Raw genomic sequence first — 13,489 nt, 5'->3', positions numbered from 1 at the left:
ATATAGTTATCGACAACTTCGCCTAACAGGCTAGGCGAAGTTGTTGATAACTTCGCATGTTCACAAGTTCGCTTATAACAGGCGAACTTGTGAGACAAGTTCGCTTAAACATCAATACAAACCAACAAACACTACTACAGACACTTGATACTGAACTACTGACATCATGCACCAACATACCTCATATCGTTTAACAAGGTATTTATAGCCGAAGGATGATGGAAGATGATTGGGGCAGCTGTCCTCTTCTAGAAGATCTTTGATAACCGCCTGGACACATGTCTTCTTGTGATAGGTTGGGCTATACGTCCCATGTGCAGGAGCATAACAACCTGGACACGTGTCGCCAATTGATAGGGCGGATCACACCTTGGCCATGTGCACGGTTATAACAACCTGGCCAGATTTCCTTTGTTCATTGGTTAGTATGTCACGTATTCCCCAAGTAAGAATCATGAGCCTTCTTCTAGAAAGTATTTGAATGGTGACAGTTGTCCTACTGGCACTGTCCTCCAGTTATTTATGCGGACATATGTCTTGTCCCGCGGACGTCTTTTGAGGATGCCCGGATGCTTCCGCGCGTATTAGGAGGACGTTCCTCCTCTATCTTGATATGCGGGTGATCCGTTTGTACCGCGGGTGGCTTATAAGAGCATTCTCTATGACCCGCGGGTGGTACTTAAGGGTATTTGGGTCTTTTTGGTACCCTACCTCTACAGCTACCTTTCCTAGTTAGAGTTTAAAAAACACAAAACAACCACAGCGCTACCCACAATACTCATAATGCGAGAGCTAACAATCTAAAAGATGGTGTTGAAGTGCCTATTGTGTTGGTGGTTGAAACTGAACAAGAAACATGCATGTATTAATCCAAGAAAAACAATCGAAGTTGGATTTAAACGTGGCTGCTAAGACCCACGTGCGCTAGCAGGGAGAAGTGGATACTATTGAATGCATTGAGTTTTGGTTTAGGCCCCAATAGTATGAACAAAAAAAATTCATCTATTAATGAAAGTGGAGAAAATAAATCCAAAGAGATGGAAGTCTGCGTCATGCAAAAGAGAAAGAAATAGAAGCTAATGAAAAATGACCCCTGCATGCATGCTTTATCTGAGTTCAGTTCTATTTTCACATGTGTTTTATTTTATTAAGTTTAAGTTGTATGCTTGAATAAGTAATCCTAATTACTCGGTCTTATCAGTTGTGATCTGAGTATTAGGGTTTTAGCCTTTATGTTTCTCTCTATTTATTTTGCAATCTCAGATCTCAGATGTTCTTGCAATCATAAATAAACAAGCCTTTGCCTTTCTCTCTTGTTATTAATCATTATATCAATCCGATTCCATCATATTGGTATCAAAGCACGGTTATTAATTGTTTCCTCTCTTATTCATCTTCTCTCAAAACCCTAATTCATGGCCAATCATACTAGCACCCTATCCACTGCACCTACGCCTATACCCGTGTTTAAGGGAGAATGATATGAATATTGGAGTATACGTATGAAGACGATCCTTAGATATCGTGATCTATGGGACCTAGTTCAAGATGGTGTCGATGAAACTGAGAAAGATCAAGGCAAACTCAAGAATGCTCAAAAGAAAGATGCTCATGCTATGGCTATTATTCAACAAGCTGTACATGATCAACTACTGTTGCTTCCACTGTCAAAGGAGACATGGGAAATTCTGAAGCTGGAGTTCCAAGGGGACTCACAAGTTAAGTTGTAAAATTGCAAGGACTTAGAAGGGACTTTGAAAATCTCCTTATGAAAGAAGGAGAGGCTGTGGGTGATTACTTTGGAAGAGTTATGGCCTTAGTCAGTCTTATGAGGGCTTTTGGTGAGAACATTGCTGATCAAGTTGTCGTGGAGAAGATACTATGGAGTCTCACAACAAAGTTTGATTATGTAGTACCATTAATTGAGATCAACAATGATCTTGCTACTATTACACCTGTGAAATTAATGGGTTCCTACAGTCCCAACAAGAAAGGATTAACAGCAGGACTCCCGAGAAGTCTAATGGAAGTGAAGCCCAAGCATTGCAGACCATGCAAGAGCCAGATATAACCAAAAACTCAATTTTCAGAGGAGGAGGAAGACTCTCATTCAGGGGCGGGGGCGTGGGAGAGGTCAGAACTCTCCTAATTCCAAAATTCCTCACTGCTCATACTGCAATAAATATGGGCATGATAAGAAAGAATGCTGGTACAATGAAGAGATTGCTGCTACTACATCAGCTGAAAATGAAAGTCAAGAAGATGATGAACGACTATTTATGGCTCTCACTAATGAAAAGTCATCGGGTAATGAAACTACATTTTGGTTCTTGGACTCAGGAGCTTCAAATCACATGACATGAGCCAAAGATTGCTTCACCTACCTGGATGAAAATTTTAAAATTGGGGTCAAACTTGGAGACAAGAAGGAATTTGCAGTTCATGGAAAGGGCACTATTAATATTGAGACTCAAAATCGCATAGGTGGTCTTCTTTTCCTCCGGACACGCACAATGGAGAAACACACTCTCCATGTATTCAAACCATTGGAGGAGGGCGGTAGCACCCTTGAGCCCAAAGTACTCGGCTGGGTTAGCACTTTTGAATTGTTTGAGAGAGAACGTAGTTGCGTTTGGATTCACGGGGGTGGCAGTGGCATTCACGGTTTGGAGTTGAGAGATGATTGTTGGGAGGGCATCCATGATTCCCCTAGCAATGCGGGATGACATGCTGTGGCCCGAGTTGCCGGTGCGACGGTTACGGTTGATAAGGCGGGAAGAAGACATGCTACAATGACGACACGTGAAAATTTATTATGTTTTGGAAAAAAAAATTGTATAACTATGTGAAATTTTGAGTTTTGTAAAAATTTATGATGATACAAAATAAAATTTTTATTAACTTTAACTTAGAATATTGATGAAATTGATAATTTGATAAAATAATAATTCATAGCAAAATCAAAAACTTAAAACAAAAATCTCATTGTTGAAATATCTAAGTATCACCATGGCTTAATTTTCCAACAACATATTTAAAATTTATTAAAATCGAGAGGAGGGCGTTGAGAAGAATGGTTGGGGTATCCATGTATCACCATGGCTTTTCCACTCATTCTTTCAACTAAAACTACATAAGGAAAAACCGAGTTTAGCCACGTATCACCGTGAATTCAGTTATGCTTTAAGGGTGTGATCGCCACATGACCACGTTTGATACAATGAGGGGTAGTAGATTCGGGTACGTGTGGTGTGAAATGCTTTGGATTAAAAAGTTCCACACCCTCACCGAACACTCAAGGAGGGCACCCAGGTCTCGCGGTTGATTTAGATTTATGCGCATCGCACTTCCTTAGGCTCGCAAGCCTTGATGACAAGGGTTTGGTGAACAAGTGTGTCCCTCTTACAGTTTACTACATATCCGTCACCCGAATCATCCTCAAGGAGAGGGGAGTAAAAAGGTGGGATTTCTTAAGGAATTTCCAGATAAAAAATCATCCTAGGGTTTTTGTCACACCCCCAGTCTAGGCCTAGGAGTGTGAACCATAGTTGGTACCATGTTTGTAAATAAATCAGAGTTACGGGTTATAGTGGAAGTCTTTATAAAAACATAAGGATCATATATATAAATATTTACAATACAAAAGTCGAGACGTAAGTCTCGATTAGTTTTACTTGTTTATATGTTTTACAAAACCACCATATTTTATATTTACACAAATTTTATCCGATCCATCGGATTCTTGAGCTTCTTCGTCTTGCAAGCTCTAACCTTGGTTACCTGCAAAATGTTAATAAAATACGTCAGCAACGAATGCTGGTAAATATGCTGACGCTAAAAATATTTTCTTTACTTAATCACCCCTCGAAACAACGTAAGTCTCGGCCCATCTTGGCTTAGGAATAATCAAGTTAAAACAATCATCATAAACTCGAGTCTCTGCATTAGGTCACCTCAACGAAAGACCGCAACATTTATGACATAACTTAGGTACCATAAATATACACATGGCTATTCCCCAGTCGGACGTAACTTAGGTCCGGCCCATCGTGGCTAGAGGTCGTGACCAAACGTGGTGCGATGTGCCCACCGCATTCCACATATGTAAGGATCCAGACAAACGTAGACCATAGCCTGAGGGTTGGCTCATACCCTTATTTATAATGTTTTTAGAGACACAAAGCCTCATGTAAAGTTTTACACATAACACGTTTGTTTGTTTGAAAACAAGTTTGTAAAAGTGGGGCGTATTCACCTTTTCAATAGGATCGGCTTCCAACACCGTCCGTAGATCTCTTCTTGCTATCTCGCACCTATTGTACGAGTATAACATTATTAGTCGGATACACGATCCGGCTTAAGACCTTTAGTCTTATCATCTCGATGAACCTTTAGTTCATTATTTCTTTTACTTTAAAACCTTTAGTTATAAAGTATTATTTATAAACCTTTAGTTTATATTTAAAAAACCCGACGTTTCTTCTTCTTTAAGAAACGTATTTCTTTTCTTTATTATTTAAGTATATTCATTATACTTTAAATAATATATATTCAATAACAAAGAATAATTATATCTTTATATATATATACTCATATATATATATTTCTTTCTTCTTTTCTTTTCTTTATTTTCTTTGTTATATATTTCTTTGTTTATCGAGAATAATATCGACTCGGGTATTAAGCCTTCAATATTTTATTATTATTTTGGTCAGGCATTATGCTTACCTTGTTTGGCTTAGAATACCCTTGACACTTGGGTAGCACTTCGACGCCGCTCAATCAATACTCTTTTCTTTTCAAATTCCTTCTCCTCACTTGGCACGCTTTTCGAGTCACTTTTGGCACGCACTTCGAGGAATTAACCGGGTCGTCGGGCAGCACTTCCTTCTTGTTTGAGATGTCCGGGAGTGGCACAGAAATCAAGGTAACGGGCACGGAAAATGAGGTTTTTGGGCACGTTTATCGAGGTAGATTAGTGGCACGTAGTGAGAGAAAGTTAGAGAGAGAGTAAATGTGTGTATTTGAGGTGTGTTTGGAATGAACCCGTGGCTGCCCTATTTATAGTGATTTTTGGATCCCATCGCGGTACGCGATGGGTTCCTTGGCTGGCCCATCGCGTACCGCGATGTAGGCATGGCCAGTCACCCACTAGGCTTGCCACGTGGCAGGCGCCGAGCCACGTGGCGACACGTGGCGGCAGACGCTGCCACCATATGCCACGTGGCACGCGTGTCACATGTGTCAGACAACCCCATCGCGGTACGCGATGGGGTGCTCCTCTGATCCATCGCGTAGCGCAATGGGTCAAAAATTTCAGATTTTGCAATTTAGTCCCTGGGGTTTGGATTTTGGCAAATTTGATCCCTATACTTTAGAAACTTGACATTTTTGGCCCGAAATTTACGTGATGTTACAGTTTTAAAAAAATAATTTTGATAGTGAGGCATAGCCTTGGATAAGTGTGTGCTTATGTGTACAAGAATAATATTAAATCATTAAATAATATTTAAGCTACTGCAATCAATAATATAATTCAGGGGGCAAACACATAAATGCATATCACGTATAGGGACCCTAGGCATGCTACTAGGCCATTATAACTAACCACCTATCTTATAACCTGGCTTTGATACCAATCTGTCACACCCCGACCAAGACGGCGAAACATGCCAGGGCATAACGTAATGATTGGACAGTAGCTCAAAAGACACTAATTAAAGTGACAAAAATTATTTAGTTTCATTAACATTAAGCAAGTACACAAATTCAATAATAAGAAACAATTACATCATGCTTTTTGTATTTTGGATAGATATCCTAAGGTATTGCTAATATCTTCAATCTTGAATAATATCACTACTTGTACCTGTAGCATGTATAAAATAAAGTTTGTCAACACGAATTTTGGTGAGAATACGTAAGTTTTAGTTGAGATATATATATATATATATATATATATATGTATATGTAGGGGTAGGATCTAGAGAGAACTCTTCTAAATGAGAGAACTAAAGAACTCTATTATTTCCATTGATTTCACCTAATCAAAATTGAAAATAAAAGAAGAATTGATAACAAACCCCATTTTTATCAGGAAAGGGCAATTAAGGAATTAACAAAATATAACGAAACCTACTCAAAACCATCGCTTTCTATCTCTCCTATCTCTCTCCAGATTTTACACAGATTCATCGTTCATCCCAACCCCCATTAACCTAGGGTTTCTTCAAACCAGACGAACGCGATTAAATCCAGCCGATTAAACGTGAAGAACAAATAATCGAAGCCGAAGAACATTACCAGGTAATCATTTGATTGCCGGTTCTCTGTTTTTCGTGCTTTATATCTCAAAATTGGGTAACAATATGTTGTTAATAGCTCGTATACATGTAATTGCACATATGTATTACATGAGTCATTAGTATATTACACATAATCGAAGAAAACATGTGATATTATTGTGCGTTTTGGTTGTAAATCAAACATTATTTTGTGTATACCACTACACATACGCATTATTCTCTGTTTTTTGTGTTTTATCTTTGAAAATCGAGTAACAATATGTTGTTAATAGCTCGTGTAAGTGTGATTGCACATATGTATTACATGAATAATTAGTATATTACACATAATCGAAGAAAACATATGATATTATTGTGCGTTTTTTGTTGTGAATCAAACATTATTTTGTGTATACCACTACACATACGCATTATACTCTGTTTTTCATGCTCACTCTCTGAAAATCGAGTAACAATATGTTGTTAATAGCTTGTATACGTGTGATTGCACATATGTATTACATGAGTCATTAGTATATTACACATAATCGAAGCAAACGTATGATATTATTGTGCGTTTTTGGTTGTGAATCAAACATTATTTTGGGTATACCACTCCACATACGCATTATACTCTGTTTTTCGTGCTTTATCTCTGAAAATCAAGTAACAATATGTTGATAATAGATCGTATACATGTGTATTACATGAGTCATTAATATATTACACATAATTGAAGCAAACATATGATACTCTGTTTTTGTGCTTTATCTTTGAAAAAGATGACAGTTTCAAAACTTACAAAGAAAGACAAAAGGAACGAAACGGAATAATTCATACGTGCACTACACATGTAGTACACGTATTGTATACGTGAGCAAACATAATAACATAACTGTTTTATTGAATAAACAGGCAAGAAAATGTGCGGGCAAGAAAGGAAACTGGGCATGAAACAGGGGAGGACGACAGGGCATGAAACAGGGGAGGGCAACAGGCGACTGATGTAACACAATGTGTACACCTTTTAGAATCAAATTATCCTCTTATTTTGGTAAAACTCCATGCAAGTTCGTTGTATTCGGTACTTATTTGAGTTATTTATGAATTTGCAGGTCCGGGCGCCCGCCCGGCGAAGAAACGATGAAAAGATGGTGTTTTTCGGACAAAAATCAAGAATCTGCCAAAAGTGCATGACCGTGCTAAGAAAGCGCATGACCATGCAGAGAGCAGGTGCATGACCATGCTAAGGAAGTGTACGGCCATGCTGAGCAACTACACCATCATGCACTTTATGGGTATGATGGTGCACCTTTATCGGAACCCGTGCACATCTGATACCGTGCCAAGGTGCATGACCACATGATGGTGCACCTTTATTGGAACCCGTGCACATCTACTGCTGTGCCAAAGTGCATGACCATGCACTTTATGTGCATGATGGTGCACCTTTATTGGAACCCGTGCACATCTACTGTCGTGCCAAAAGTGAAACTGCACCATCATGCACTTTTTGTGCACCACCGTGCACTCCCGAGGGCACGAGCCCGGGCACTATCCGATGCCGAGAACAAGACACATCAACTTTGAAAGCGCACTAGCCAGTGCTGCAAATGCACGACCATGCACTTTTTGTGCATGACCGTGCACTTTTTTGGAACCTGCAACTCTGAGCCGCCGAAAGTGAAAGTTTGACTTACCCAAAATAGTGCACGACCATGCGCTTTTTGTGCATGACCATGCACTTTGACCAGAAGCTTATAAACACTTTTTTTCACTTCATTTTGATGTGTGGACTCTTGGGGATTCTCTCCCAACCAAGCCCAACAATTTTTGGGGATTCTTGGAAGCTTCCACCAACACAAGATCCATCATTCCATCCTTCAATCCTTGCTTGATCTTATTTTGCATTCCTTTGTTCTTGAACATGTTTTGTAAGCTTATTTATAGTTTGATTGTAGTTGTATTAAGCCTTATGGGCTAATTATTTTTGCTATCTAGACAATGTTGAAACTCTTATTAATGTGATATATTATCTATGCATGATGTTGGTAAAATGGTTTTCTTTCAAGAATATGGTTGAATTTATAAGTTGATATTGATGGTGTTCATGCTTGTTATGTTACATAACCTTGTTAGTTTTGCAAATGTTTAGGCATTCATGTTGGAAAACTATGTTCTAGATGTTTGTTTGTAAACTTTGAATGTTCATGAAATCTTTGTTTACATTACTAAGTTAGGAATGACTAGTAAAAATTAATTTGGTTATATAATTATTGATGAGTATGAAACTCTACACTTAATATTGGAAAATTGATGAGTGTTGTTATGATTCTTGACTTGGTGATGACTTTCTAGTTAAAGTATCATAAGTTTATATTAATTTCATGAATTTGGCTACTTTAGTGTAATCTTAGGTGGTTCGAATGTTGTTCATGCTAGCTTTCCTTTGATTATGAGACTTTGTTGTTTTGACAAACAAGTTAGTCTATGTTTATCTCTTGATTGAAGACCCATCATGATGATTATTTGCTAGTATTAGGTTGCTTTATTGAAATCTAGTATTTATGTTTAGATTCATGATGTCTTGCCATATCATTGCTATTTTGTCATGTTAGTAGAGTGGATTCTTGTCTAGGTAGTTTGTTGGATTGATTGTTTTTCTTGTATTTTTACTTGCTTTGTTTTCATTGTATTCTAGTTTAATTAGTTAAATATCCAAATCAAGATTTATTTGTTCGGTTGATCATTTACAAAGATTTAGTACTAGAAAGTTGCCGTGTCCATGGATTGATACTCGGTTCTTACCGACACTTTATTAAAAACGATAGGTACACTTGCCTTTCGTGTGTGGTTTAGTTGTAGGTGAAAACCTATTTTAAAACCCGATTTGTGTGGAACTTTTACTTAAATTTTTATATATATATTCACACACGTCAGCGACGAAGATGTCAATCCAGGTAAATACATATTTTCTAATCATATTAACAATGCATGCGTGTAATAAATTAGTAATACATATTCTCTTGATCCACCATTGATTTCTTTTTTATTTATTACAAATATGTCTCTCTCTCAATTGTTTACGCTCTGCCCAAAACACAAGCCCACATCTCTTCACATTGCTGGTCTATTTCAGCTAGTGTGTTAATTGGTTCAATCTGATGCAAAATTAATCATAAATCTGAAGATTAATATCAGGTAACTGATCGCATTACGTATTAATGGTATTATCACCATCAATTAGTCGTATTACACCAATATAATGCTCGATAGTCTATACTTTTCGGTTTTTCGATGTTTAGGGTATCAGTTGTTGTTTCAATTAGATACAAAATCCAACATAAATCAAAAGAAAAATATCAGGTAACCGATCATATTAGTCAGTTTTACTCGTTATCAACATCGATTAGTCATATTACACCAATACCATGTTCGATAATATCTATTTTTTGTTTCATCTGTGTATAAGGTTTTAGTTGGTTCAATCTAATGTGTAATCAAGCATAAATAGGAAGAAGGATATCAGGTAACAGATCGTTTTAGTCAATTCAATGCATTATCAACAACGATTAGTCATATTACACCAATATCATGCTCGATAGTATATGTTCTTACTGCATATTTTTAGTTATATTGCATATATGTAGTATTAAACATAGTAATGTTAATGTAACTGTACATGTTGAGTATGCATATGTGTAAATAAACTTTTTTTGTTTTGTTTTTTGGGCTTAGTTGATCGATATAGGCTTATATTATCATTCGTTTCGGTATGCCCTCCAACTGTTCGATGAAATGTCTAAAGGAACTCGTTTCGGTAATCACATGCTTGCTTGATTGTTTTTGCAGAAATTTTGTTTAGAACTTAGTAAATTTGATAATCGGTACTTGAGTCATAATCCACTGTGGTGTTAACTTTTCTTCATAAATAATGCAGCTACATTTTGCTAAAATATCTGTATATTGTTTTAGACTATTACATTGCAATACTGATATATTTCATACATGCTGCACATATGAAGTGCTGATGTATAACATTTATGTAGTACATAAATGATGTACTTTAATGCATATTTTAGTTGTATTTCATATATGTAGTGTTTGAAGTTATAATGATGGTGTAATTGTATATGTTTAGTTATACCGTGTATGTGTAATACGCATTATTTAACTTAACAATGTCAATGTTGCCACACGTATTAATTAGTAATTCATATACGCACCGTATCTGGAAATTATGATAATAATGTTAATACGACATTTGTTTAGGTATACTGCATATATATAATATTTCCATTACATATAATTTTAAAGCACTATTATATGTTTGTATTAACTATGTATTACATATATGTAGTACTGTTGTATTACATATATGTATTACACTAGTACTACTATATTACATATTTGCAGTACTATTGTATTACATATAAACACTAACTATTTATTTAGTTTATATGTAACCAGGTGATGGAGATATGACATCAAGGAAGTGACCAAGAAAAAGAAAGCGTGTTATTGAATAATAATAATAATAATAATAATAATAATAGCAATTAATAAAACAGAAAGAGGACTATAAAGCCTCATGCCAACATTATATATGTATTACATATGTGGAATGTATATTTAACTTACATTTTCTAAGCATTGTATCTTTGTACTTCATAATATTTAGTTTATCTCATTTAAAGTTTATCAGAGGTGAGTATTACACGGGTCCCACATGCCAAACCCGTGTACCTAACCAACCAAATCCGTTTACAAACCTACATTCCATATACGGTCGGGTTCTGGTTTAGAAATTCAATTTAAGCGGGAAACAGTACAGGCTGGGTCGTGAACCCTCAAACCTATGAAACTCTTACTGCTATTGCATATATTCACATTCATATTGAGAGACAGTTTGCACATAAACTGGTTCCACAAATTTTATCATGCAAACCATTAATACATCCAGTTTGAATGGTAGCAGCAGGTTGGCGGTCCATTTAATGCAAACCATTCAACATTCATACACATAACCTATACTATTGTTAGTCAACCATCAACCGTGTTAAAGTATGGGACTTTTGTGACCAGGTGTACTACTTTTGGATATGTAGCTGATGGGTTCTCACAACTAATAAACAATACTTGGAAATATATGATATAACTTTTTAATGAGTACACAAAACAAACCATATTTATGCATAAAAAATACACTAAAAATAGTTTGTCAAAAAACCAGTTATGGTGTAAAGCGGTTCCACAAACCCCTCTTAAGACGTGGTTTAGATAATCAACTAGCTACAGATTGGTGGTCTATAACATACCACCCAACTAGTCCCTTAGACCTGCTTCAAACCCGGACCGACCCGTTTGTATATGGTCTAATTCCGATCCAAATCGTACATGTTGCACACTCCTATATCGGACAAATAATTTTGGAACCATTACTAACACGTTGTATTCAAAACTAAGTATGTTAATACTACAATAATGACCAAAACATTCACAACCCAATGTATCTTCCTTGAATAAATATTTAAACAAAATAATTTACTCCTCATCTATTTCTTGCTTATTACATCATGTTAATATGCATGCATTAACGCCTGATTTATGTGTACTCTCATTACTTGATGGTGTAGACTTTGCAATGTGGTGTAGTGGGTCGCCTAAAGGATGATGGTGATGGTAATTTCATGTGCGTGGGAACAAAAACTTTACTCTTATAAAGCTCAACCAACAACCAACAAACCACATATCAACTGTATGATCTAAATCAGCTCCAAACTGCATAACACAAAGTTTGAATAGTCAATAAACTGCATATCCTAATTTTTATTATTATTACGTATATGTAATATTAGCAATTACAAATATATGTAATAGCCTGTATTACATGTGTGTAATACTTGTTATGTCACATCGGTAATACTTAATACATATATGTAATATTAATAATAGGGGTGACAATAATTAGTGCTGGACATAAAAACCCAATAACTCAAACCATGCCAAAACTCGAATCTGCAATATTACATTTTGTTCTTAGGCATGTAGTGTCTCCCTTATAATTTGGTTTCGAGGCAGGTATTGGGCTAGGACAACGGGTTCCCGAGTTTTTCAGGTCCCGCCTAAATTTGTAATCAAATGTATAAAAAATATTTATGTTGTTACCATATTTGTGGTCATGCTAATCTCGTTCCTTCCCTTTAGGCTTTATCCCCTTAAAAATATGAGTTGATCACTGTCATAGTACTTATTTAAAAATCAAATCATAGCAAAAAAAAACAGAAGCAAGAATCAAAGTTCAAACTTGCAGCAATTTTCGTTTAAGATCATCATTAATCATCTCTTCATTTCGTTGATTTTCAACTAATTTTCATTGAGACATTTCATCAAACAGTTGGAGGTCATTCTTATTCAAACAATTGATTAACGTACGTTGATCGATTAACCATAAAAATTGAAACCCCATATTGCACTAATCAATTAAATAAGAAGAATCAAGACCCAAATTTAACATATACTTCAACATAGCAAGAAACAAATGAACCCCCTACTATATAAGTAAATACTACACATGTGTAATACTCTGTATTGCACGTACGTAATACATGTATTACACATCTTGTCCATTTACCTAATTCATCTATTAAATCCATTTATTAATACATGCGTGTAATGTAAGTATTGCACGTATGTAATACATGTATTACACATCATAAAACTTATCCAAAAATTAGGTCAAATTAAGTTCCCTGTCATACTAATTCCAAACCAACTCATAATTAACAATCAATTGTCTACTAATCATGTCGTAAATCACGAGTAATCAATTGAACTATCAAGTTAATACATAAAACAAGCAGATTATCAATCAATTTATTGATTAAGGTAATAAATTAGAAAACAAAATATTCAAATAGAAATACATGCAATTGACATGTTAAACGACTGAAATAATCGATCATTAGGGTCTTGAACAATCGAGTTGTCATGATTTGTTGTGTTAATTTCTATAGAAAGATGGTTTGTGTCAATAATTTGCACATGGAGGCCGACGATTCGTCTAACAGGGAAGCGATGCTGGGTTTTTTTATTAGAGGCAATTTACAAATCTAACCCTATAATTAGGAGTTCTTTAGTTCTCTCTCTAAAGGAGTTCTCTGTTGATCATTTCCCTGTATATGTATATATATATATAGGTAATT

At 35.9% G+C, this 13,489-nt stretch overlaps 1 protein-coding gene across 1 annotated transcript; it reads left to right on the top strand.

Moving 5' to 3' along the window:
- Nucleotides 1–1,768: 1,768 nt before the first annotated feature.
- On the top strand, nt 1,769–2,363 carry LOC143564248 (uncharacterized). The gene is made up of 2 exons (XM_077051583.1): nt 1,769–2,029; nt 2,091–2,363. Exons 1-2 carry the CDS (start codon nt 1,769–1,771, stop codon nt 2,361–2,363), a joined length of 534 nt encoding a protein of 177 aa, XP_076907698.1.
- Nucleotides 2,364–13,489: the final 11,126 nt, after the last annotated feature.

This window comes from Bidens hawaiensis, unplaced genomic scaffold (genome assembly GCF_021521415.1).
Source record: "Bidens hawaiensis isolate Kalapana, Puna unplaced genomic scaffold, B.hawaiensis_p1.1 tig00021837_1, whole genome shotgun sequence".
Classification (NCBI taxonomy): domain Eukaryota; kingdom Viridiplantae; phylum Streptophyta; class Magnoliopsida; order Asterales; family Asteraceae; genus Bidens; species Bidens hawaiensis.
The sequence above is the reverse complement of the archived record's forward strand: the minus strand, read 5'-3'. Positions and strand labels throughout refer to the sequence as shown.

Bases quoted from the DNA above. Each gene is read 5' to 3' on its own strand.
- LOC143564248 (XM_077051583.1), top strand. From the start codon at position 1,769: ATGAAAGAAGGAGAGGCTGTGGGTGATTACTTTGGAAGAGTTATGGCC. The intron at 2,030-2,090 runs GTGAAGCCCAAG...CTCAATTTTCAG, and splicing joins TCCCGAGAAGTCTAATGGAA to AGGAGGAGGAAGACTCTCAT.